The following is a 22,963-nucleotide window of genomic DNA, read 5'->3' as shown; positions in this document are numbered from 1 at the left end:
ACTCGACTTTTGCATTCCTGTCTCTATATCTCCATAGATAAAAACATATTTTGGTTTTAAATGTATTAAAAATGGGATATATGATTATAATGGGGGTAAAATCTGTTTAAATGGGTCTAATTCAAACACACAGTTAATAACTTTTTAACTTTTAATAGAAATTTTCGTTTTTAATGAATTGAATAAATTTAGCTTTTAATTTTGTAACGTATGTTCATGTTTTGAGAGTATATTTGTATTTAATTTAACAATAATTTGATGTACAATACATAATCTGTTAACTCAGTAATTTTTTTTTTAAATTCCATATATGTTAACTTCTAAAATTTCTGCTTTTTATTTAAAATTCATCATAAATTTTTTTTAAAAGTTCATTAACAATTCAGTATAAGACGATTCATTTTTAAAAACTCCAAAAGGTATTATTTAAAATTATTTCATATTATATACATTTATTTATCTTTTTCTGCATTTGGGATTAAAAATCATAACTGTTGATTTAGCAATGCGTGAATGCATCACTTTTTAAGCATAAAATTATTCTAAAATGTTATTATAAGTTTAAGAGTTTTTCATTATAATTTTTACTATTATTTCTATTTGCATTATATATATTCCCAATCCTCTTTTTGTCAAATTTTCCACTTCATTCCTTTCAAAAATTATTATCTTATCTATAACAGAAAAACCAAACTTCACACAAAAATGCTTCAGTAAATGAGTCATTTCCATCATCGTTATAAATACATAAATATTTGAAAAATCAAGACTGAATTTCATAACTGCGTTTCATTAACTTTTCTGTCCTTCCTCAAATTCTTTTACAAATTATTCCTATTTAAAATTGAATAAAAAATGACCTTAAAGATACGTACTACGTAATGTAGTAGCAATTTCTTCCGCTTCAAGCTATTAGTTTTCAAAAAAATTCCTAAGACTACAAAGGATGATAGGGCCATTACAGCGCATGCATCTAAAATAAATCCATAGCACTGCAAAAAGTAAGCCACAAAATAAAAATCTGATAAATGGGTCTCTAAAAATGGGGCTTTTCTACTTTTTCAAATTCGTTTTAATTTTCCTACTCGGCTTTTATCGTAATAAATTTTTTTGATAAGTAGAAATTTTAATTTAAAACTTATTTTAAAAGTTAAGTTTTTACAAATACTTTTTAAGGTAACCTATATTTTTAAAATATAAAGTACTTTCATAATTTTGTGATAAGAAAACCATAATTGTGTTATTTTATAAATGAAGCGATTAATTGAACGTACAAACATTTTTATGCACGGCTACCAAAATCTAAATTTATATTTCTTTTTTTATATTTGAACTATCAAACAGTTTTATACCGTCCTATTAAAATGAATAATTAAATGAAGAATTTAGTTAATACTGGAAAACCTTTTTATATTTAATTTTAATCTATTAATAAATTGATTAATTTTAATTTTAATGCAAGGGTTTATTAAAAGCATAGCTTCATAAAATTCCTTTTTAAAAAACAGAAGCTTTCATATCTTATGCTTTATGATATACATTACAATATATTTTTATTATATTATACAATATTACATTTATTTTTACATTTTATAATATGATAATGTAGGATGAAATTTGTCTATGTAGTTTGCGTTTTTTTAATTGAACTTTTGTGTCAATAATTAAAAATTTCTTAAACTGATTGCGCATCGAATAATCTTATTTTATTTTATTTGCTATTCTTAATATGTATAAAGAAATATTATGTGTATTAAAAAATAAATATATCCATTCATTCTAATGTTTTTTGCTTGATAATAAATGACTGGTCCATTTATTTTCTCTGACGTTCAACATTTTGGTCTTTAACAGGGATAAAATTATTCAAACAAAAACATCTTTAAAAGAAATACAAAGTTTTTCAATCACAAGTTTTTAAATTTCGCTTGTAATACATTTCCAATATGCTGTATAGCAATTGAAAACAAGATTCAAAATAAACTTATCACTAACTTGTAACTGCTATATCGCATGCAGTGACATTCTGACCAGCAGAACTTTTGGCAACGCAGGAGTACTTCCCAGCATCATCTTTTTCAACTTTGTCTATTATCAGCTCGTAGCATTCGTCATTTTCTTTGTGGTACCGTATTCTGCCAGTAGTTCCGATTTCTTCGTCATTTTTGTAGCTAAACAATAAGAAATATGTACATGAATCGCATAGGCATATAAGTACGTGAATCGCATAGGCATATAAGTACATGAATCGCATAGGCATATAAGTACATGAATCGCATAGGCATATAAGTACATGAATCGCATAGGCATATAAAGTACATGAATCGCATAGGCAGGAAGAAAAAAAATATTTTTAATGAATTTGACAACGATAATGAATAGGGGGATATAGAAATCTGGTTGGAGGTTCCAAATTTATATAAAAGTTTTAAAAAAATCCGAAAAAAAGTAATTAAATTTTTTTTCAGAGAATGATTAATAAGTACAAGTAATTTTAAATCGTGCTTTGTAAATTAAATATTAGTGGTACTGATAAGTTAAATCTTGCGGTGTTAAAACACCAACCAGCTGGTACTTGAAGCTATTTATTCTGGAAAAGATATTACATAGTACTTTTTTAATATTATATTAAGCAGAAAAACGATAACTTAGATGAACTTCTTCATAATTAGCAGAAAAGAAAATAGGTATTTTATTTAGAAACATTCTTTTGAAATTTATTGTAGCCGAATCGAGAAAACACGAACACATATCATTTATGTGTTCCGTAAATATTGAACAAGTGTCATTTGTAGCATGCGAGCAGTGTAGCATTTATTTCATTTCGTACAATTTTCTCATTTTTTTTTCTTTTATTATTCAGTAGGAAAAATAATTTTAAAACAGATGGTCGAATTCAGGGACATTCTCTAGATTGTCAGTTCAAGTTTTAAGAAATCACGTTCTAGGCAAATATAAATATATAAAAATAATGTGACAGAAAATGAAATTAAATTAAGTAAAAAATTAATATAAAGTTCTTTTTGATGGTCAAAATACATATAACTAAAATTGCTATGATGACAAATTTCCATCTGTTAAAAAATATTCTGCAATATGCAGTTTTCATTTTTCTTTTCCTACTCCAAAAATAATGGATGTCCGTCCGTATCAAAGCAATAATCATTAAATTTTAAATTATATATCATCTATATATTTAAAATAATTAGAAAAAAAAAACCTAATGAACCAGCAACCCAGTCTCAACCGCTAATCCGAATTCGATAATTTTGACATTTTTTTCGATTGTTTTTAATAATTTATAAAACTCCATGACTCCTATATATGTTATCAACGGTTGTCTGTTGTCTTCTCCTCTCTCCAGTTTTGAGACAAATCGAAAAAAACAAAACTGAGTAATAAATTTCCTATGGAAATATCTAGTGAAACAGTTCACCAGCCAAAACCATGAACCAATTTCAATAAACATGACTCTCAGTTATGTAAAAATTCTCTTATATATTTTATTTAGTCATTGTGACAAACAAATTTTATGAGGATCTTTCCCACAGAAGATATATAAAGAAATAATATTTTGAACTATCTCTCGAAATGACGGTGCTTAGAGAATATACCTTTGATTTCATATGAAATTCATTTGATCTTCATGTGACCATTTATAGCATTAATTTCATATGAAGTAAAAATTTGCGAAATCGGTAGAGGTTTTAGATCTGGATGGTTCCTTAGTTTTGCTAATTATTTTAGATATATAAATGATCGGCCGAACAGCTGGTCGCTAAAGGCGGCTGGTTTGATTTAAAAAATAAGGGTGAATGTTTAATTTGTATTACAAATTTTGAGTAATTTGTATTACAAATCGAGTGAATGATTTCGCTTAAACTTACAACTTCAGCTCAGATTTTGGTTCGCCTTCAACAATGACGCAGACTCTGAAGTCTGTGCCTTCCTGTAATTCAGTATCACGCAATTTCTCTCTGAAGATAGGTCCGTATGACAACGGACTACCACCAGGTGTTGTAGGTGGCAAAGTATCAGGTGCTGAAAGAAGAAGAAAAAATAACAATCTTTTTTTTCAAGTACTTGTTTTATTCAACTATATGTTATATTCAACAAATGCTTAAAATAATTTATACATCAATGAAATTTGCGCATAAGTGTGCAATATTTTAAAATTTATTCTAATAATTTTGGAAATTAATAGATGGCTATTTTAATATTAATAATTTCCACTGTAATTTCCCATAAGATGATACAACTATTTTCATCCCTTTAAGATCATATTTATATTAAAGGATAACTGTTCCCTCTTTAGTGACAAACATAATCAATTTTTACCTATAATAAACTTTCAACTTTCATATATGGCATTTTTAAAGAATTATACGTCAATTTTAACAAGGAAATATGTACGAAATATAATGTCCTGAAATTATTTTTCATAACAGCTGACTTATGTCAGTATTCCAGCAATAATTTGATCGTGTTTGCATCGATTTTTATTTTTCAAGATTCTCTTTCTGAAGAGAGGTATGTGTCAAATGTTATCAAGTGTATGAATCTATTTTATATATGCTGTTTGTAAAATAACCATTTTTTTTCCTGAATTCGTCATTACCAATTATTATTTAAAATAATGTATCATCAAACTGATCATGTTTTAAGAGAATTATTGATATATGCATAATAATATCATATATCAGATATTATGAAATTTCTTATGTAGGGCGCTTTCATTTTATATATTAAGATATTTTGAAATATAAATTTTTTATAGGAAAAGAATCTTATTACCGAAATGAACAAATATGTATATAAGATGTAAAAACTAAATTTTTTCCAACGAATATGGTACTCTTAGGAATATAGATCTAGTTAGATATATTATAGTCAAAAGGACTAATTATTTTGGTTAAAGTACTACTGAAAGGTTTACTAAAAGGATTTTTGGGGAGGCTGTTATTCTGATGTGTGTAAAATATTTCTAAATGTTGTTTTATTGTTATTTTATATCTAATTGATTATATAATAATTTATTGTTAGCATATCAAATTATAGTAAATAGTTATCTGTAGGGAATTATTGCTTATAGAAATGTATTTGTTTATGCTACAACTTATAAAATTGCTAAAATTAAAATTAACCAAAAATAAATCCATAAAAAATTGATTAAGTTTAAAAAATGAGTTGACTAAAACTAATTATTGAAATTAGGGCCACACAATGTCATTGCTTATAGGGCCACAAAACGCCAAATGACGCCATTGTCGACAATTTACTGTCATGACATTAAATGACATGTAGTGACGCGTCACAGGACTTGATACCTTTAGTAACATTCAAGCTCACAATAAGACGAATAAGTGGAATACTAGTATAATAACACATCTTAAATAACTATCATTATTCGAAGTTTTAAAATATTATTTTAAGAGAACCATGAATATCAAATTATATTCAAAAGATTCAACTGAATTGAAAATCATTCACAATTAACAACAAGGAAACTGTTTTCTAAAGACAATTAACATATAAAGAGGGGGAAAAAACGAATCTGTTTTGTATAGCTGTAGCTGCGCATAGCTTTGTGATTGCATGCTATTGACTCACCAGAGCTGACAGTCAAAGGAGCGCTGCAGGACGTTGTGCCCTGGACATTAGATGCAATGATCGTGTAAAGGCCAGAATCTACACATTCTGTCTTCTTTATGAGGAGGCGGTGCTTTCCTCCGTCTGCCTCCAGAATGGCTCTCTGGGAGGAGGTCAAAGGAGAATTATCTTTTAACCAAGCAACTGTCGCATCAGGAGAGGCACACACTTCACACTCCAGGACAGCTTCTACACCCTCTGTAATAAAACAAAACAATCAGTTGTTCATTTGATAATCTGAAATTATGGATGAAAAATATCTAGATTGAGAACATTTGATTATTCTTCTTTAATCCGATTCAATAAGAATTATTTATACTTTCATCTTATTCGTAATTTATTTCATTATTATTTAAATAAGGGTTTAGGATCATTCCTAAAGAAAGAGATTCTTACCCATAGAATTCATTATTCAAATCAAAATTTAATAAGATTAGAGTTTGTTAAGTTACAAGTGATGTAATGGTTTAGAGATATCATTTATGTCAAATTTAGATATTTTCGATCATTTTTCTCTTGTATAAAACTTAAATTATAATGTTTGACATTTTCTGACATGTCCAAAATGAGAGAAAAGAATCTATTTGAAAGATATAAAGAATAAATGTGTCAATTAAGGATTTTTATGCTATGATTAAAGTATACTTTAAACTTTATGATAACTCAACAACAATATATTTGAGGTAATTCAATAAATTAAATAAGGGTATTGACTTCCGCTTTCTCTCTTGTATTGTGTCTTGGTACAATAATTGTTACATATAAAATATTTTCTACTACGTATAATTTTACCAATAAGAAGTAAATAACATAATAATTTTAGATATATATAGTCAAGGTTATCTAGTATAATAATATAAAACAAAACCTTCCACAAATATCAAATAGATAAATAAAATAAAATTTTTGATAAAATTACGAGTTTAGATACCTCTTTAGATATGTTACGAGTTTAGATATCAATATTTGTTGTAATGAAAATATCCTCAAACCGAAGATTTAATTAGAGTAACATTTTTCAAATGTGATTTGTTTTGAAGCCACGATGGAAGAAAGATCTATAATGTATTCTGACTATTCAGAGAATTACTTCACATATAGAATTTGATATTTGCTTAATTGGTGTTATTTTATTTTAAAAATTCATTAATTATAAAACTAATTTATCTACGAGCTCGTAGACTTGAAACAATACAAAATCGGATTTTTTAATAATAATCACAAAGCAGATTATAATTATACTTTCAGTGTAAAATTGACAAGTTTGAATATTTCTGTCTCTTTAAATCTATTTTAATTTAATTATATATTTAAAAAGAAAGTAAATATAACATATATTCTAAAAAATACCTAGATGTCTATTTCGTATTGTTCACGCTGTTTTTTTTACTTATGTAGTTATTGTAAATAGAAAAAAAGGGGAGGAACAGAAGTCTGCGGATGCCTTTTACATTCTAATTCACTCGAATGATCAAAAAGGTTTTCAAATGAAGGATAACATAAAAAATATATGCATATAATAATAATTATTATTTGTTGACTAAAATAGCAGTTAAAATTTTCATTTAAAAACGCCTTCACTTTCAAAAAAGAATTCTTTATTGAACTACTATTTATAAGAATTTATTTATATTTTTGAGAATCATTTGCATACTGACAATAAAGAAAAATACTCTTTTTAGAAGCAAGTTATTTTGAGCGATGCATTTATTTATTTTCCTCTTAAAATGGTTACATATATATTATTTCCTAATTTCCAAATAGTATAAAGTTTAGCAATAGTATAATTAGAAAATTATATGTGGAACTGCCATTAAATTGAAGTACTATATTAAATATTTTATAATATGCTTTTCTTTTACAAAAATAACAAGCTATATTGTTCTCGGCAATTTTATTCTTGTAAAAAAATTTCTGAAAACTTATTAGAAATGTTAGCGATGTAACATATAATTATTATAAAATGACAGTTATGAAAGTTAAACGCTCCATGTTAGTTTTTAACAATTATTAAAATTATGCTGATAGCAGCAAACTAAATTCAATTTCTTTTTAGAACTTAAACATATCAGAGCATGGGAATTATTTCTTGCACTGATATATAGTTTTTCTGCTCTAACTGCTCAATAATTTTTATAAATACAAATTGAAAAACAGGATGATTAACTTTAAATGAAATGATTTCTTTTATTCCAACAAAAGGGTACGAACAATTCTCATTTCATAAATTGCTAAAGGATTCTTTAAATTGTTTTTCTAATGTTTTCAGATGGTTTTAAAATTATTTCATTAACGCTAATATTTTCAATTATGTGACTGAAGCGTTCGTTTAGCTACGAGTAAATCTCCATTTCTTGTTTTTTATTGTCTGTCGATGTAAGAAAATGGATTAAATAACAGTACTTAATATTCTAAATGTAATATTTCTAGAAACAGTTGCTCATAAATAAAATATCCAATGTGAATGTTAAAATATTCACTTTTGAACTCAATATTCCACAACTTTACGCTGACATTTTATTTAATGCATAATATTTCCTATTATGAGTAATTAATGTATAATAGTACATGTCTTTGAATTCCTCCTAAGAGTAAAAAATTTTTTGTTGAACATATTTTTTTCAAAGTAAACTAATGTTTTTTTAATGAAAGAAATATGAGTCTTTATGACCGAACTACTTCACAAATTTGATAAAAATCGTTTTCAAATTTAACATTAAAATTGATTTATATTGTTCAAACGTACATTTTTGAATAATTTACGCATATGACAGACTTTTTTGAATAATTTACGCATATGACAGACTTTTTTGAATAATTTACGCATATTAATCAGACGCATATGACACTGAATGTTTTCATTATATGAAGCTATTATCTTAAGTAAAAATAATTATTTGGGAATTCTCAATTAAAGAAATTATTAAAAAATTTATGGTTTTGAAATAAAATACGTTTATGAGGAAGTCTAAGTCTTAATAATGAATAACCTCAAACTTTATCAGGGTTTTTTTTTTATTAATTCTCCGCATAAAAATTTATCTTAAAAGGAATATAAGCTATCGTAAGTCGTATCATTTAATATGTTGCTCAAATCTAAAAAAATGTAAGGTGCAAAACAAATCACTAATTTTTTTAATCAAATAACGGAAAAGAAAGCACTAAATGTTGCAATATTTCATTGTGTTTTATTAATAGATACTTTTGTTGAATGAATGAAAATAATAAATTTATTTATTGTGGAATTAGAAATTTTCTTGTTCTTTTTAACTCAATCTTCGGATTAAGTTATACAAATAATTAGCAATGAAATCTATCTTTCTTAAAAATAAAAAAAATAAAAAGTCTTGGTAGATGAAGTTTTGACAGTTTGAATGAACACATAATTTCATAATTGCTGACCATTTATAAACTATTTCATGCACCTTTTTTTTTAAATTAAAAAGAGTTATTTTTGTTAATTGTATAGGCTGGTTTGAAGAATATGATATATAGAGCATAATTTTTTTCAGTACTTTTCTGGGAAGATATAATATTTTTATCACGTCTTTTATCACATAATATTTTTGTCACGTCTGATTTACGCACATTTATTTTTTTAAATAAAACTTATCCTTATTCAAGCTTTATTTCTTGCCTTCAGGTCCGTGAAATTAAGAGGGCAGCGTTGTTGTCAAAAAAAAAATCTTTATGTTAAAACCTCAAAATATGGCACAGCTGTTATGCTTGGAAATAAGAAAGCAAATATATTTTATCTCTAATATATTTTCGTAATAAGAGGAATAGTTTTATAGTGTAACTATGAGTTTTAAGGATTCAAAATGTCACATGTATGGCACGCAACAACTAATAAATATCTTAATGCTAATCGGTGCAGTGATTCGATCAATATCTGGAGAACTGGAAAGCAATTGATAATTTCGGTAAGAAGTATAAAGTCCATTGAGTTCATTTCCTTTTACTTACTAAATCTTAAAATTCTCTATATCAGTCCTGCATCTAGATGTAATTACATTTCATCTACTAAACACTTGTGATTAAGATATTTCGGGATTGACGTTCTTTTTCTCCTGGCTCCATGGATTGCAATGCTACTGAATGTCTTTGTTCCCTATATACATAAAGCTTGTCCCTTTTTTTTCATAAAGCTTTTCTTTTCATAAAGTTACTTTAAACTACTTTAATAAAGCTATATAAATTTACACCAAAATTGCCAAATTTATTATAGTATAATTAGAATGCCCTATGTATTATCCACTACGCTGATGACAGAAGCCAACAAAGGGAAAGAGCACATGTGGTGATGTTTGAGGGGGGAACACCTTTGTTTTGAACTTACCGGCACAGGTGACTGCTTTCAAAGGCACCGTGAATCGGGGTCGACCAGGACCCCCGGACTCCTGTTCGGAGGCCGTGAGACACAGAGAGGGCTCGTCGTCCAGCGCAGAGTGAAAATCTATAAGTCACAGGGATGGACATGCACGTCAGTTAAAAAAAAGCAAGCAGCAGTAGTATTAATATTTATATATTCAACACATTATATAAGTTATTCAGCAACTTAGCGCTTAGTATGGTTAATCATAAAAGCGCTCAAGAAAGATTGTTAATTTAATAATCATAACGCAAATCAAAATATTAATCTCTCTATCTCAAATTCATTTGAAAAGAATAGAAGTTAATTTTTTTTTACAAGAGATGTTGATTGATTTTTTAAGATACGCTGTTATTCAGCGTATACATTGATACAAAAAACAGCGTATTCATTGATACGCTGTTTTTTTAAAGCAGAAAGAAACTAATTAATAGAATGTTAATTGGTTACTTTATTAAATAGATTCAAGTGTCAAATACCTTAAACCATATATGAATAAAATGAAATATTTTTTTAAAAAATGTTGCGTTGTTCTAATAATTATGCTTTAGAAAATTTGTATAATATAGTCAGGTATTGCTTTTGTCATTCATATTTTATTGATAAATCTGTGGAATTGTTCACATTATCATATACAGGCTGTCCATTCTAATCGTAGTCCAACAACTCATTTCAAAATCCCTACGAATACATATATAATTACAAGTGGAAAATGCTTTAAATAAGTAAAGAATTATGCTTTGTTTACAAACATAGTGCTTAAAAATAACGAAATCTAAATTTTTATTAATTCCCCCAAGTATTATTAGTCATATTTAGTAAAATATTCTTGACAGATTAAATTTTTTTACAAAAAAAGTACCCCATAGTAAAAAAGTACCCACTTTACTACAATCAAAACTGAACGAGTTTGTGAAGCATGATTTTCCTTATTTTAGACCATTTAATAGCAAACTCGAGAAAATGGCGATCATTGATTTGATTATAATCGTTGAGGCAATTGTTGAAATAATTTGAAATTGTCTAAAATAGTGCTTCAAAGTTAGCCGCTTTGGTAAGAGAGGAACCAATTTTTTTAATTTAAAATTTAAATGTGGCAAGATTATTTTTTCTACTCTTACTGACGAACTGAACAAAAATTTAAATTGTATCATTTTTTAAGGGTATATTTTTTAACTCACACAACGCAAAATATAATTCTTTACATCATTTAAATCATTTATCCACTTGGAATTGAGCGCATAATTAGAAATAGCCATTAGAAATGAATCATTCATCCGTAACTAAAATAGACCGAACATATATTCTGAGTAAGGGGAATTATTTGAGCAGTGATGTTTTACAAGACAGAGCAACAATATAACAATTTATTCAATGAGCATCATAGTGACTTTTAATTGTATATTATTACTTCGATTACGATTAATCTTGTGAATAGAACACCACTACATACTGTTCAAAACCATATATTTGAAAAGATTTTCTTCAGCCATATTCTGAAATCTTCTTTTTGTGTGGAATTAGCACCAATATAGTTTGCACAATTGTTTACCTATCGTTTTTTCATTCACTACATATTAAGGGACGGAGAAAAGTTCTAAACTCGTTTAATAAAACTAATGCTGCCAATTGTCTAATATAAATTTCAATAAACTTAAGCATCATGATTATTACTTCATTTCATTTCAACTATAATTGACGATAAATCGTTATTAAACTATATCATGTTTATTACTACACGTTAAAATGAGCATTATTCGTTATTTCTAGTATTAGTTGTATTATTTCTAAAATAACATCAGTAGAAAATTATAATTAAAAAAACAATTCGAATAAATCAGAAAAAATTAATAGTTTCACCAGAAAATTAATAATATTATTTTCATGCTCCTTTTAATTATATTTCTTTATTTTTCAAAGCATCTAGTAATAACATTTCAGTTAAAAAAATCCCATTTTATTACTTTCAAACTGCTGAAACATTCCATTATAGCGTGAAGACACATATCTGAGATATAATTGTATTTTTAAAGATATTTTCATTTTGATAATTTATGACAGAAATAAATTGATGACTTAACTTACCTTCTAATGATGTAAGAGATCCAGATCTCACACTCTCTGTTATAACCGTGTGCATTTCTTCGTATGCTTCGAAGTCTTCAATGACTTCCACCTTGGTCTCATGCTTTTCATAGAATTCCTCAATTTTTGTTCCTTGATCTTCAATTTGATCCAGCTCTTCGTCCCCCAAATCTTCAACTAAAAAAAGAGAATATATAATGAACTGGCGTGTGTGCATTAATTATTTTCAATATATACAATAACATTTAATGTCAATTAAGAAAATCTGTGTCAGTCAAATTAAAATATTTGGATTCCACGTACTTTAAAGATATAAGTCAATATCAATAGAGAAAATCACTTCCATAATAGATATTTTAACCTTAAATCGATTAAACGGTTGTTAATTTTTTTTAAAAAAAAACTATTCCTAAACTTTTAAAGACTTCCTAAGCTTTTAGCTTTAATGGTTTTAAACTAAAAAAGAACCATTTCTTAAACTTTTAGAGACTTCATAAGCTTTTAGCATTTCCCTCCTATCGTAAGGAGGAGAAAAAAAATGTATATTGCATTCGATTATGAAATCAATTTCTCCTGACTAAAAAAAGGAAAGTATTTTTTCATTATATTGATGTTTCAATTTTGAGCGACTTAACGACAATTTTGAGACCCATTTGGTAATTTTAAACCGCGGTTAAGGATCGGAAATGATACCCCCATTTCTTTCAAATTTTCGCACTAATCCAGCAAGAGTAAGTTTGACCTACGATATCCAATTTATTATGTGACAGGTCTATGTATATGATGGACCTTTAAGAGAATTGGATTTCGAACTTGAAGTCAAAGCTAAGTTCTTACCAATAGGTAATTAGTAAAAAGTAAATCAGTAAAAAGCAAGTCAGAAATTTGGTCTAAGTAAAACTACTCATTCAAAATGAAACTATTTTCAGGAAATTGATTAACGAAGGCAGGAAATCTATTTAGGCAAATCGCCAATCATTAAAATACAAATTAAGAGTTTTGAAGTAGAATCTTTCATGAAAATTCATGTAATTTATAAATTCAGTAAATATTACTAAAGCATAATTCTATTTTTTAGTTTTGAATGTTGTTATTTAGCAAATTCAATAATATATTTCGAATCAGCACTTAATACGATTATGGTAATTTAAGACTATGTGATTAAATGAATACTATTGGTCTTTTAAGTCATTATTCAATGAAACTTACAAATACAAAAACAACAGCATAAGATAAAGCTATAATATATACTGAATTGGGAGAGTTTCTTAAACCATAACTACAACCGTAAAGTAAATGCTTCATAAATTGTAACTGTAACTCAAAATTGTAACAACTAAATCTTAACAGATTTTTTATTCATATAGAACTTACTTTGACAGAAAAGATGTATTTATGCAGCATTTGAAATATTATAAAATACATAGAATTAAAGGCAAAAATTTTCGTTTTCAAACTATTTTTCTAAAAGATTATTTGTTTAGTTTCAAAAAAATAATAAAATTATACCAAAGATTTATTTAAAAACAGAGCGTTGTGGAACTATTGGCCTTTTTCTGCGTCAACAATGGAAAACAGACATATATTCTTAGTATTAGATGTCGATATACTGCCCAATCCTTGTTGCTCTTTTGTTTAAAAAAGTTGTTTGGCTGAATTTTTAGTTTTTTTTATATCAACATACCATTTTGGCTATTTTTTAATGATGATATACGCTAGCTTACCTTTTTTGAAACCGTCGTTCACGAATTGCTATCACTATTTTCTGCTAATAACTGAACAGAATTACTATCTTCATTATTTAAAACATATATAATTTTAAATAAAATATTTAAATGTTCACTTTTAATATAGAATTCAATATCGAATATGTTGTAAAAAGATGAAAAATATTCATGCTATTTAAACAATATACCCATTCTCAACAGGAAATTTCAAATAGCGCCATAGCCCTGCCCACCATTGTATAAGTTACAATAAAGATGATTCTGATTTGGGAGATAATTGACAAATGATAACGCATTTTTATTTAACTCCCAAATCAGAATCGTATCATTTTTTTAAAAGTAGAACATTTCACTCATTGAGAATTAGAAAATTTATCCCAAGAGCATTTACTGTGGGGTCCAGATGTTTCTTGAATGGCCTTGAGCCAATCCTCCTTTTGCTCGATGGTTTTGCTTTTGAGGGTGAACGGAAATCCAGCGGCTCCACTTTTCAGACTCTGGAAACGGAGCTTCAGGTCGTCGTCATCGGCACAATCCACGATTTCTACCTCAGGTAACTGCAAAGAATGAGTTCCATGAATGATGTTGTGCAACAGATTGCAATTTCTTTCATTTGAAAAAAAAGGGAATTATTGTACTTTTTTCATCAAGTTTTATCTAAATACTGAGAATTTTTTTATTTTTATTTTACTCAGTTTCTTTGTGAGTTGTGTTATTTCTCAATTCCTAAAAATCATGCAAAATTTGCTTGAGTTCAAAAGCAGAAAAACTGCGCCAAGTCCATGAAGGAATTCATTTCCGAAGATTCATATATTTCACAAAAAATATGTCCTTCTAAAAAGCACTGAATATTACTCTCCATTAAATCAATAATTTTATTATTAATCATCTTTTTTCATCGAATCAATTCAACTCCAGCAGAGATAGAAACAATGCTTGAGCTTCACTTTGTGAATCAAAATTAATATTTTGATATTATTTAACATTATTTGTTGGCAGACATTAGTATTTACTTAACATTATAATTATTTAATTATTTATTTCCCCTGGGAAGCAACTAAAGTAGGTAGAGAAAATGGCGCCCCAAGTAAGTACGTAAATTAGTTCTCGTTTCTCTTACGGGTATAAAAATGGTTTAGGATAGAGTTATCTACTATTCAGGTGAGAAAACGTAACTTCTTACTGAAAAGATTGGACAGTTAAAGATTGATGGAGGATATGGGCCCTTAGAAATCTGCCATCAGTTTCTGTGTTGTCAAAACGACTTAACATTCAGTTTACCTCAGTTACCTAAGCAGTAGGGATTGCAATACCGGGATACCGAATACCGGTATTTTGTACCTATATATATATATATACATAGGTACTATATATATGTTACTACTGTCGATAGTGAAAAGGAATTGTCTCTTGAACAAAAATTAGAATTAGCGATAAATAAAAAAATTTTAACGAACCAAAATACAATACAGAAATCAGCTATATCCAAAACTATCCTTCGAGAAATATATTTATTTGAAGATGAGGGATTTAGAGGTAAATACTTGGTAAAAGTATATCACGCATTGCTAACAGTACCACCAACTAACGAGATGCCGAAAGAGCGTTTTCGACAGTTGGTAATTTTTACACAAAATTACTTTTCAGGCTTAAGGACAGTACAATTGATGCATTATGTTTTTTAAGATCACATTTCAAAAATTTGTAATAGTACCACAGATTGAATAGTGATATTTACACTTTTTTTTTGTGATTTAAATAAATAAGATGTTTCTTTACTTTTTTGTGATTATATACTGTTATAATTTATAAGTTACAAATTATTTTTTGTGATATTTACACTCTCTAACAAAACTGGCAAATAAAACAAAGAAACACCTGTGTTTTCTTTCTTTTTCTAAAATTTCTAATACCGGTATTAAAACCGGTATCCCGGTATTAGGATTTAAAAAATACCAAATACCGGTATTGAAATTTTGGTCCGGTATTGCAATCCCTACTAAGCCGGGTGGAGATGACAAGTTATAGGTTAGGATTATTAAAATTGGAATTATAGAAATTTTATTAATTTTTAAACAATTTTGTTATTTTCGTAACCAAAGATGGGAAAAATGTTACTTATTTTGAAATTATGGGAAACGGGATTTTCATTACACACTTTGTTTATTATTGAAATAATTAGATATTACAGAAACAATACCATTTTTTCACTTCCTTTCATACAAAGTATACAAAGAGAAAGTATTGTAATTGTCATAATATTTGAACTTGAGATTTCCATGAATCCACAATTTGAGACCTCCCAAAATCTGAAGAATGCATTTTTGGAATTATGTCTGTCTGTCTGTGAACACAATAACTCAAAAACGTCTTAATCTAGACGGATGAAATGAATTTATAGAATTCTGTCAAATTCAAAAAGGAATATATCCATTCCTTTTTTTTCCTGATATTTTCGCACAGGTGAACAGATGATGACTAGAAAACATAAAGAGTTAGACGGATAAAATTTAGCATACAGATTTAGTATCTATAATTAAGTATCAAATTTGGAATCAAATCTGTCAAAGGGCCGACCGTTTCTCCTTCAAACAAACGTAATAATACAAAAACGCACGAACTTAAATGAAAATTAATGTATGCTGAAATTATCACAATTTTAAATGTTCTGTAGTAAATTTGAGTTTAAATTCGGTCGGAAAAAGGGCGTCCAAAATACACGTACGGTTCAGTTCGGTGTACTTGCATATTAACTACACCTTAGTGATTCATTGTCAAATTATATGTTTTTTCCTTACTATTATTCGCTGTTAGCATGCTATTATAACGCATAAGTAAATATAATGCTAAGTATATATACAATTCACTAATACACTTACTAGAAGGAATGCGTGAAAGATTCGGAAAGACTACTTGCAAAGGTTTTTAAGTAAAAATTTGACATTCGTTTTACTGTTTTTAAAAAATTTCACATTTAAATCAAAATATTATGTTGTAATCAATAAATACACATAAACCATAAACCAAAGTTTTGAAATTTAGATTTACTTAGGCAATAGGACACTTATTTTTAAATATTGAAAAATGCGTTAATTTTAGAATTGAGAATGCGCGATCGAATCCGATAAAATTATTTAAAGAAACCCTAAAACCCTGAAGACAAGAGTTCGTTTACTGAAAGAGAATGCCAGAAGTGGCAAAAGTTATTTTGAAGCTAGTCTACGGTTCATTTATCTGGAACGTGATATTTTTGACCGTCTGCTTGAAACATGTTCTGAGAGAACAATAGCTGAGTGATTTGCGGAGCAATGTTGCAGAGGTTAGTGTGCGCCACATCAGCACTTGATGGAACGTTCGGCAATGCGCCAAAACAGCGTGTTGTACTCTCTTCATGCCGTCGTCTACAAATTTGGACGAACTCTTGTCAGAAGTTAATAATATTAAAGCATGGATGTAATTAACCCTTTCTAGGGCTGTGGGAAGTATGCTTTCCACCAAATTTATCAATCTTTGTATGAAATTATGGAGGTTAGTTCTGACAAATTTTTTTAGAAAAACAGAAACTTAGATGCTTCAGTTCTTTATCTCAGACAAAATGATGTGTCTTGATTTGTTACTTAATTATTAATTAACCAAATTAATTAATTAATCAAATTAAATTTATCTAATAAGCTAAATGAATCCCTTTTCTTATTCTAATTTCAAGCCTAAAAATATTTTAACATAATATGACTAAAAAAAACATGGCCCTTTAAAGGGTTAAAGCAGAAAAGTAAAATATTTTTATCGGAAATAAAATATTTATATATATCTATTGTGCAGCTGCTCTCACTTAATTACTTTTGTTAATTTAATCAGAAATAAATCCATAATAAATAAAAAAATTAATTTAATGCTCTCAGATTAAGAGTAATATTGGATTAATTTGCAATTTTAATTCTTAATTATACTTTATTGCAATTCTCCATCATGTAAAAATATGAATAGATTATCATTTTTTCTTGATTTTTTTTAATGTTACAGTGGTCTTATTAATTGAAGAAGTGTAAAATCTCTGTTAAACCAGTGGGAGTGGCTTCCTGAAACTGTCTGGCGTATTCTTTAACAAAGGTCTTAGGAGGGAAAATGTAGACCTTGGGTGAAACACGAATGTCTTGCATGATATCTTTGGTTTATACAATTATTTTATATACAATTTTGGCATGAATCTACCATTTTTATTGATTCGATTGTGAAAATATGCATTTTCTCACCTTTTTGTCGGCTGGTTGATACCAGAATTCGATACCAAACAACAGTTAATATCTTGCCAAAGAAATAAGATAGAATACCGAATTTCATTGATTTACGTCACCGAGTTTATGTGTTGCATTCACAAACATGCGAAACTACAGACCAACAGTTATCAATAATTTGACGGGGATGGTTCAAAATTTAATGAATATCTATATATTAGATGCTATATCTGTGTATCAAAATTTATCTACCTTTTTATTATTTTGAAATTGTCGAAGTCACTTGTATTCGAACAACCAGACAGACAGACTTCCTAATTGACAGAATCTACGCTGTAACTTCATATACCGAATTTCATCTGTCTATCTCAAATCATTTTTGAGTTATCCTGTTCACAGACAGACAGGCAGACTGACAGATTGACTGACAGACAGGCATAACGCGAAAAATATTTTTTTAAAACTCAGGGACTTCTGAAACGTAGAGACTCGCCAAAATCTAGAGTTCAAATTTTTTGGCGATTACAATACTTCTTATATACTTCATATATGAAAAAGTAATAAAAAAATATAATATGCCAATAATTATTAAGCTATTAAAAATATGAAAAGAAGCAGCATATTATAAATAAAACGAAATTCCTGCATAAAAGAGTAGCGGTTTCATGATACTGAACTTATATATTCTCTAAAGCAATAAAAATATACATAACATCAAAGCTGTACACTAAAACTTCTAAACAATATTTTTACATAAACATCGCTAAAATATGAGATTTATGAAAGCGATTTCAATTTAGTAACATTTATATATTTAATTAATCATTTATTAAGGAATTAAAAGCCACATTCGTTTCACCAACGATTAAACAAATAGCTATCGATTAAGATTATGTCAGTGATATCAGAAAATTATGGTTTTATGAAGGATTTTTTCCCCTCGCTGCTTCATAGACAGTATTAATAGATAAAATAAATAGTACTTTTTTTTAACTTACATATTAGGTATAATGGGGGGAGGGGAGAGAACTAGTATTAATAGATAAAATAAATAGTATTTTTTTTAACTTACATATTAGGTATAATGGGGGGGGGGAGAACTAGTATTAATAGATAAAATAAATAGTACTTTTTTTAACTTACATATTAGGTATAATGGGGGGGGGAGAGAACTAAAACTGCTCACTTACTTTTATGGCATGTTTGACTAGATATATTGAGCGAGTGCTGCCAACACGTTTGTGGTCAGTAATGAAGATCCTTCCCTTAAACAGGAAGAGTAACCTCTCCCTGCGTAAGTTATTGCCATCAGTTACTTCGAACCAATCCTGGACGAAACAAGAATAAAAAATAATTTTATTACATATGATTTGCGATTCGGGGAAATTTTTGGAAAAAAATCCATTTAAAAAAATAAGAATAACCAATTTTGTTGAAAAAATACAGTAGTTATGAAAGCTTTTAGAAAAAGTATAATATTTCATTAAAAATGATGAAAACAATTTATCACTTAAATGATGGAATAAAAAATTATAACTTAGTAGAAGAATCAATATTTTCTATGTAGTTGAGATATTTTAAATTCCTTGTATTTTTAGAAACTGTTATGCTTTTAATAATTTTTAATTAGTAAAATCTGGTTTTTGTTTTACATTTTACGACAGAGAGGACAGATTTAGCCACCTGAACCAAATTTATGTTTTGAGACATAAACAAATAGTGGAAAAAGAAAATAGATGTAAATAAGGATCAACCACTTAAACAATATATTCATTTTACATTGGTCTGTTTGGAAGTTTCCTTTATAAAATTGTTTCTGTTTAAAACTGGTTTTAATCTACTCTAGGACTATCACAAGTAGAATGATAATATCATGAAATTATTGTTTGAAACTTATTTTAATCTAATCTAGGAATATCACAAGTAGATTGATAATATCATGAAATTATTGTTTGAAACTGGTTTTAATCTACTCTAGGACTATCACAAGTAGAATGATAATATCATGAAATTATTGTTTGAAACTGGTTTTAATCTACTCTAGAAATATCACAAGTAGATTGATAATATCATGAAATTATTGTTTGAAACTGGTTTTAATCTACTCTAGGACTATCACAAGTAGAATGATAATATCATGAAATTATTACGATTGACTCTTTATTAATAACACTATTTTCAATATTTCTTAATTTTGGTCAAGAAATGTTTTCTAGTTAATAAATTTTAAAAACTGCGTAATTAATTATTTCTGCGAAATTTTTTTTCTCCATTTCTTTTTTTTTTCACTATAAACAGGAGAAAAGTGCAAAACTATTTAAAAACCTCGCCAAATTTTTCATCCTTGTATACAAAATTTGCTTAAAACAAAAGCTGAATAGCATGAAAATGTCGAGCAAAATAGAATAAAAAAATAAACGGATGTATAGATTATACTTGACGAATTTGCTTTTTGATGTTACTCTATTGATTGTAATTGATAACAATCAATGAAGAGGATGTTAAATGATTAAAAACAGTTAATGAGAAAATTTAATATTTTTCGTTATAAGAAAACTGGGAAATTTTGAAAGTCTCCATGAGCACGCAAAATATCTATATAATTTAAAATGTTTTCTTGTATATGCCAACTATGCATCCATTCATTTTTTCAAATTTAATTTTTTTAATTTGAGTTACTATTCAGATTTTTGCAAGGTGATAAGCATTCATAATTGTCTTCATATAATTTTGAACTGTCGAAACACCGTTTCCTTAAATATATATAAACTGCAAAACTGAGAAATGAAATGGTGAAAATGGTATTTTTCACTAAGAGACTTACGTGTTTGAGTATCCTGCCTAACTTGTGGATGTTTCCTTTATAGCCTTGAATGGAATTAATGTATTGCAGGTCAGCAATGCGCTGAGGAATGGCTTGCATGAAATCGTGAGCTTTCTCCAAGTCGGTGGTGTCTTCTCTTAACCTAGCTGTGTATTTTATGAGTTCCTGGAAGACAAAAAAAGTAAATCGAAATAAAACATTTATGATTAAAACAACACGGTGGTAGACACGAGCTTTTGGCAGCAGCAATTTAATCGGATATTGAATTATTTCAAAAGAGAATAATATGGAAAGTTTTTGCGCAAGAGCTGTATGAATTTTTTGTATGTGTCGCTCAAAGTAAATTTAGTCATGGTAACCGATCAGAATCGACGTTATATCTACTTTAGTTCTTGTGATTAGCATCGTGTAAATGAACATGTTATGAATTTAAATAAAGGTAATGTAAGATTATCCTCATGTAATCATTCATGAATGTGAACTGGAGAAAAATCGCTTTAAAAAAGCTCCTTTTTTTCGTATAATTTTTTTATATAAATAAATGTAGTTAAGGTTAATAAAAACTCGTTTTGTGTACGTTTGAAAAAAAATTTGAAGTTATTTTTATACTGTTTCGTCTTCCTCGACTAGCTTCTTCGCAGGTAATATTAATTGTGATTAATTTCAATTAAATTCTTCATTAAAAGTTTCAATTTAAAATTAAATTAACCTTCCATTTATATTTATTTCAGTCCAATATTTTTAAATATCAAATTTTTACAGAAATTTAAACTGTTTTATTCAGTAATCTTCGGCTTTTCTTTTTTTTCAGTAGCTTATTTATTGTGTTCATGGATTGCCTGACAGAGTAAAGTCTCATGATATAGCATTTACATGAAAAATATTACTATTCTAGCATTAATTGCACGTTTCTCAACGCTGCAATTTCCATTTCCAATCCCCATTTAAAAGCGCAGTTGATTCCAACATTAAAATTATATTCCACAATTCACTGCTATCATATGAGGACATTAAACATATTAGCTGGATTGAAATATACTAAAAAGAAGATTAAATCCTTTAGATACCAGTCATACTGTTTAATAGGGCAAGGTATTTTTAACAGATCTCACAAGAATTTAAAAATAAAAAAGTAAAAATTTATTATGACATTATCAAAGAATATGAAAAAATAAACAATGAATGTCTTAGAAAATTACTTAATACACTACAAGAATGAACTACAATTCAAAACTTTTATTAACAGAGGAAGTACGCGTGGTTTTTTGTTGGTGTAATTAATAAAACGGTCTAAATTTCATTGTAGTACCGAAAAGAGCCTTGTTGCAAACATACACAAAAATATTTTCACAAAATTGCCAAAATTAAGGAAAAAACTCTTTCTGACAGCTAAATTGGTATTATTAAGAACTTATCTTTTTTCAGTTTTATGTTGAGACAAATATCATTTTCGTATGTAAAGTTTTCAGAAATTCCAGACGAGAAACGCCAAAATTTGCCTCACTTTTTATCGAATTAAAATTCTGATTGAAATTTCATAACAATCTTTCCGAAGTGTACATTCCCCTATTCCAAAATATACTTGTGCCAAATTCAATAGATCTCGGCTCAATGTTCTGCCCCATATGTCTCCAATAGATTATTTCACATTCATAGACATACAAGTACTTTTATTATTGTTACAAACTTACTTTCAGAAGTAGCTGATAATCGTTAATCCTTTGTATAGGCAGTTTCAAATGTTCTGCGAGTGATTTTTCATCATCAATCTTTCTACTGAATTCCTAAAAAATAATAATAATTTAAATTTTGTTTTTATTTAGGATTTTCACTTTGCAAGTATTTAAAATGAATTTACAAACATAGGATATTTTAGAAGCGCATTTTATAAATGAAACCGAGTTAATATTTCTCCTGTGTAATTTTTGTTATTCAACTTATAAAAATAAATCACAAAAAAATGATCCATTAATAGGTTAAATTAATTTCATTCCATTTAGAACTGTAAATTTTCAGATTATAATTTTTTGGGGAAAATAATGCATTATAGAAAGGTCAGTAAAAAATTTAT

The 22,963-nt window shown here is 27.6% G+C and overlaps 1 protein-coding gene across 5 annotated transcripts in view; it reads right to left on the bottom strand.

Moving 5' to 3' along the window:
- Nucleotides 1–22,963, bottom strand: part of LOC129974984 (obscurin-like) — a 236,724-nt gene that overhangs the window by 148,309 nt on the left and 65,452 nt on the right. For 4 of the 5 annotated variants that reach the window (XM_056087826.1, XM_056087825.1, XM_056087828.1 and 1 more), the window contains 9 exons: nucleotides 22,584–22,676; nucleotides 20,893–21,057; nucleotides 19,259–19,396; nucleotides 14,225–14,390; nucleotides 12,107–12,283; nucleotides 9,989–10,105; nucleotides 5,611–5,847; nucleotides 3,888–4,041; nucleotides 1,996–2,171 (listed from right to left, as the gene is read on the bottom strand). In XM_056087826.1, coding sequence (XP_055943801.1) covers nucleotides 1,996–2,171; nucleotides 3,888–4,041; nucleotides 5,611–5,847; nucleotides 9,989–10,105; nucleotides 12,107–12,283; nucleotides 14,225–14,390; nucleotides 19,259–19,396; nucleotides 20,893–21,057; nucleotides 22,584–22,676 — 1,423 coding nt within the window. The remainder of the gene's footprint in view (nucleotides 1–1,995; nucleotides 2,172–3,887; nucleotides 4,042–5,610; nucleotides 5,848–9,988; nucleotides 10,106–12,106; nucleotides 12,284–14,224; nucleotides 14,391–19,258; nucleotides 19,397–20,892; nucleotides 21,058–22,583; nucleotides 22,677–22,963) is intronic. The other variant, XM_056087827.1, reaches the window with a different exon arrangement.

This window comes from Argiope bruennichi, chromosome 7, assembly GCF_947563725.1.
Source record: "Argiope bruennichi chromosome 7, qqArgBrue1.1, whole genome shotgun sequence".
Classification (NCBI taxonomy): domain Eukaryota; kingdom Metazoa; phylum Arthropoda; class Arachnida; order Araneae; family Araneidae; genus Argiope; species Argiope bruennichi.
The sequence above is the reverse complement of the archived record's forward strand: the minus strand, read 5'-3'. Positions and strand labels throughout refer to the sequence as shown.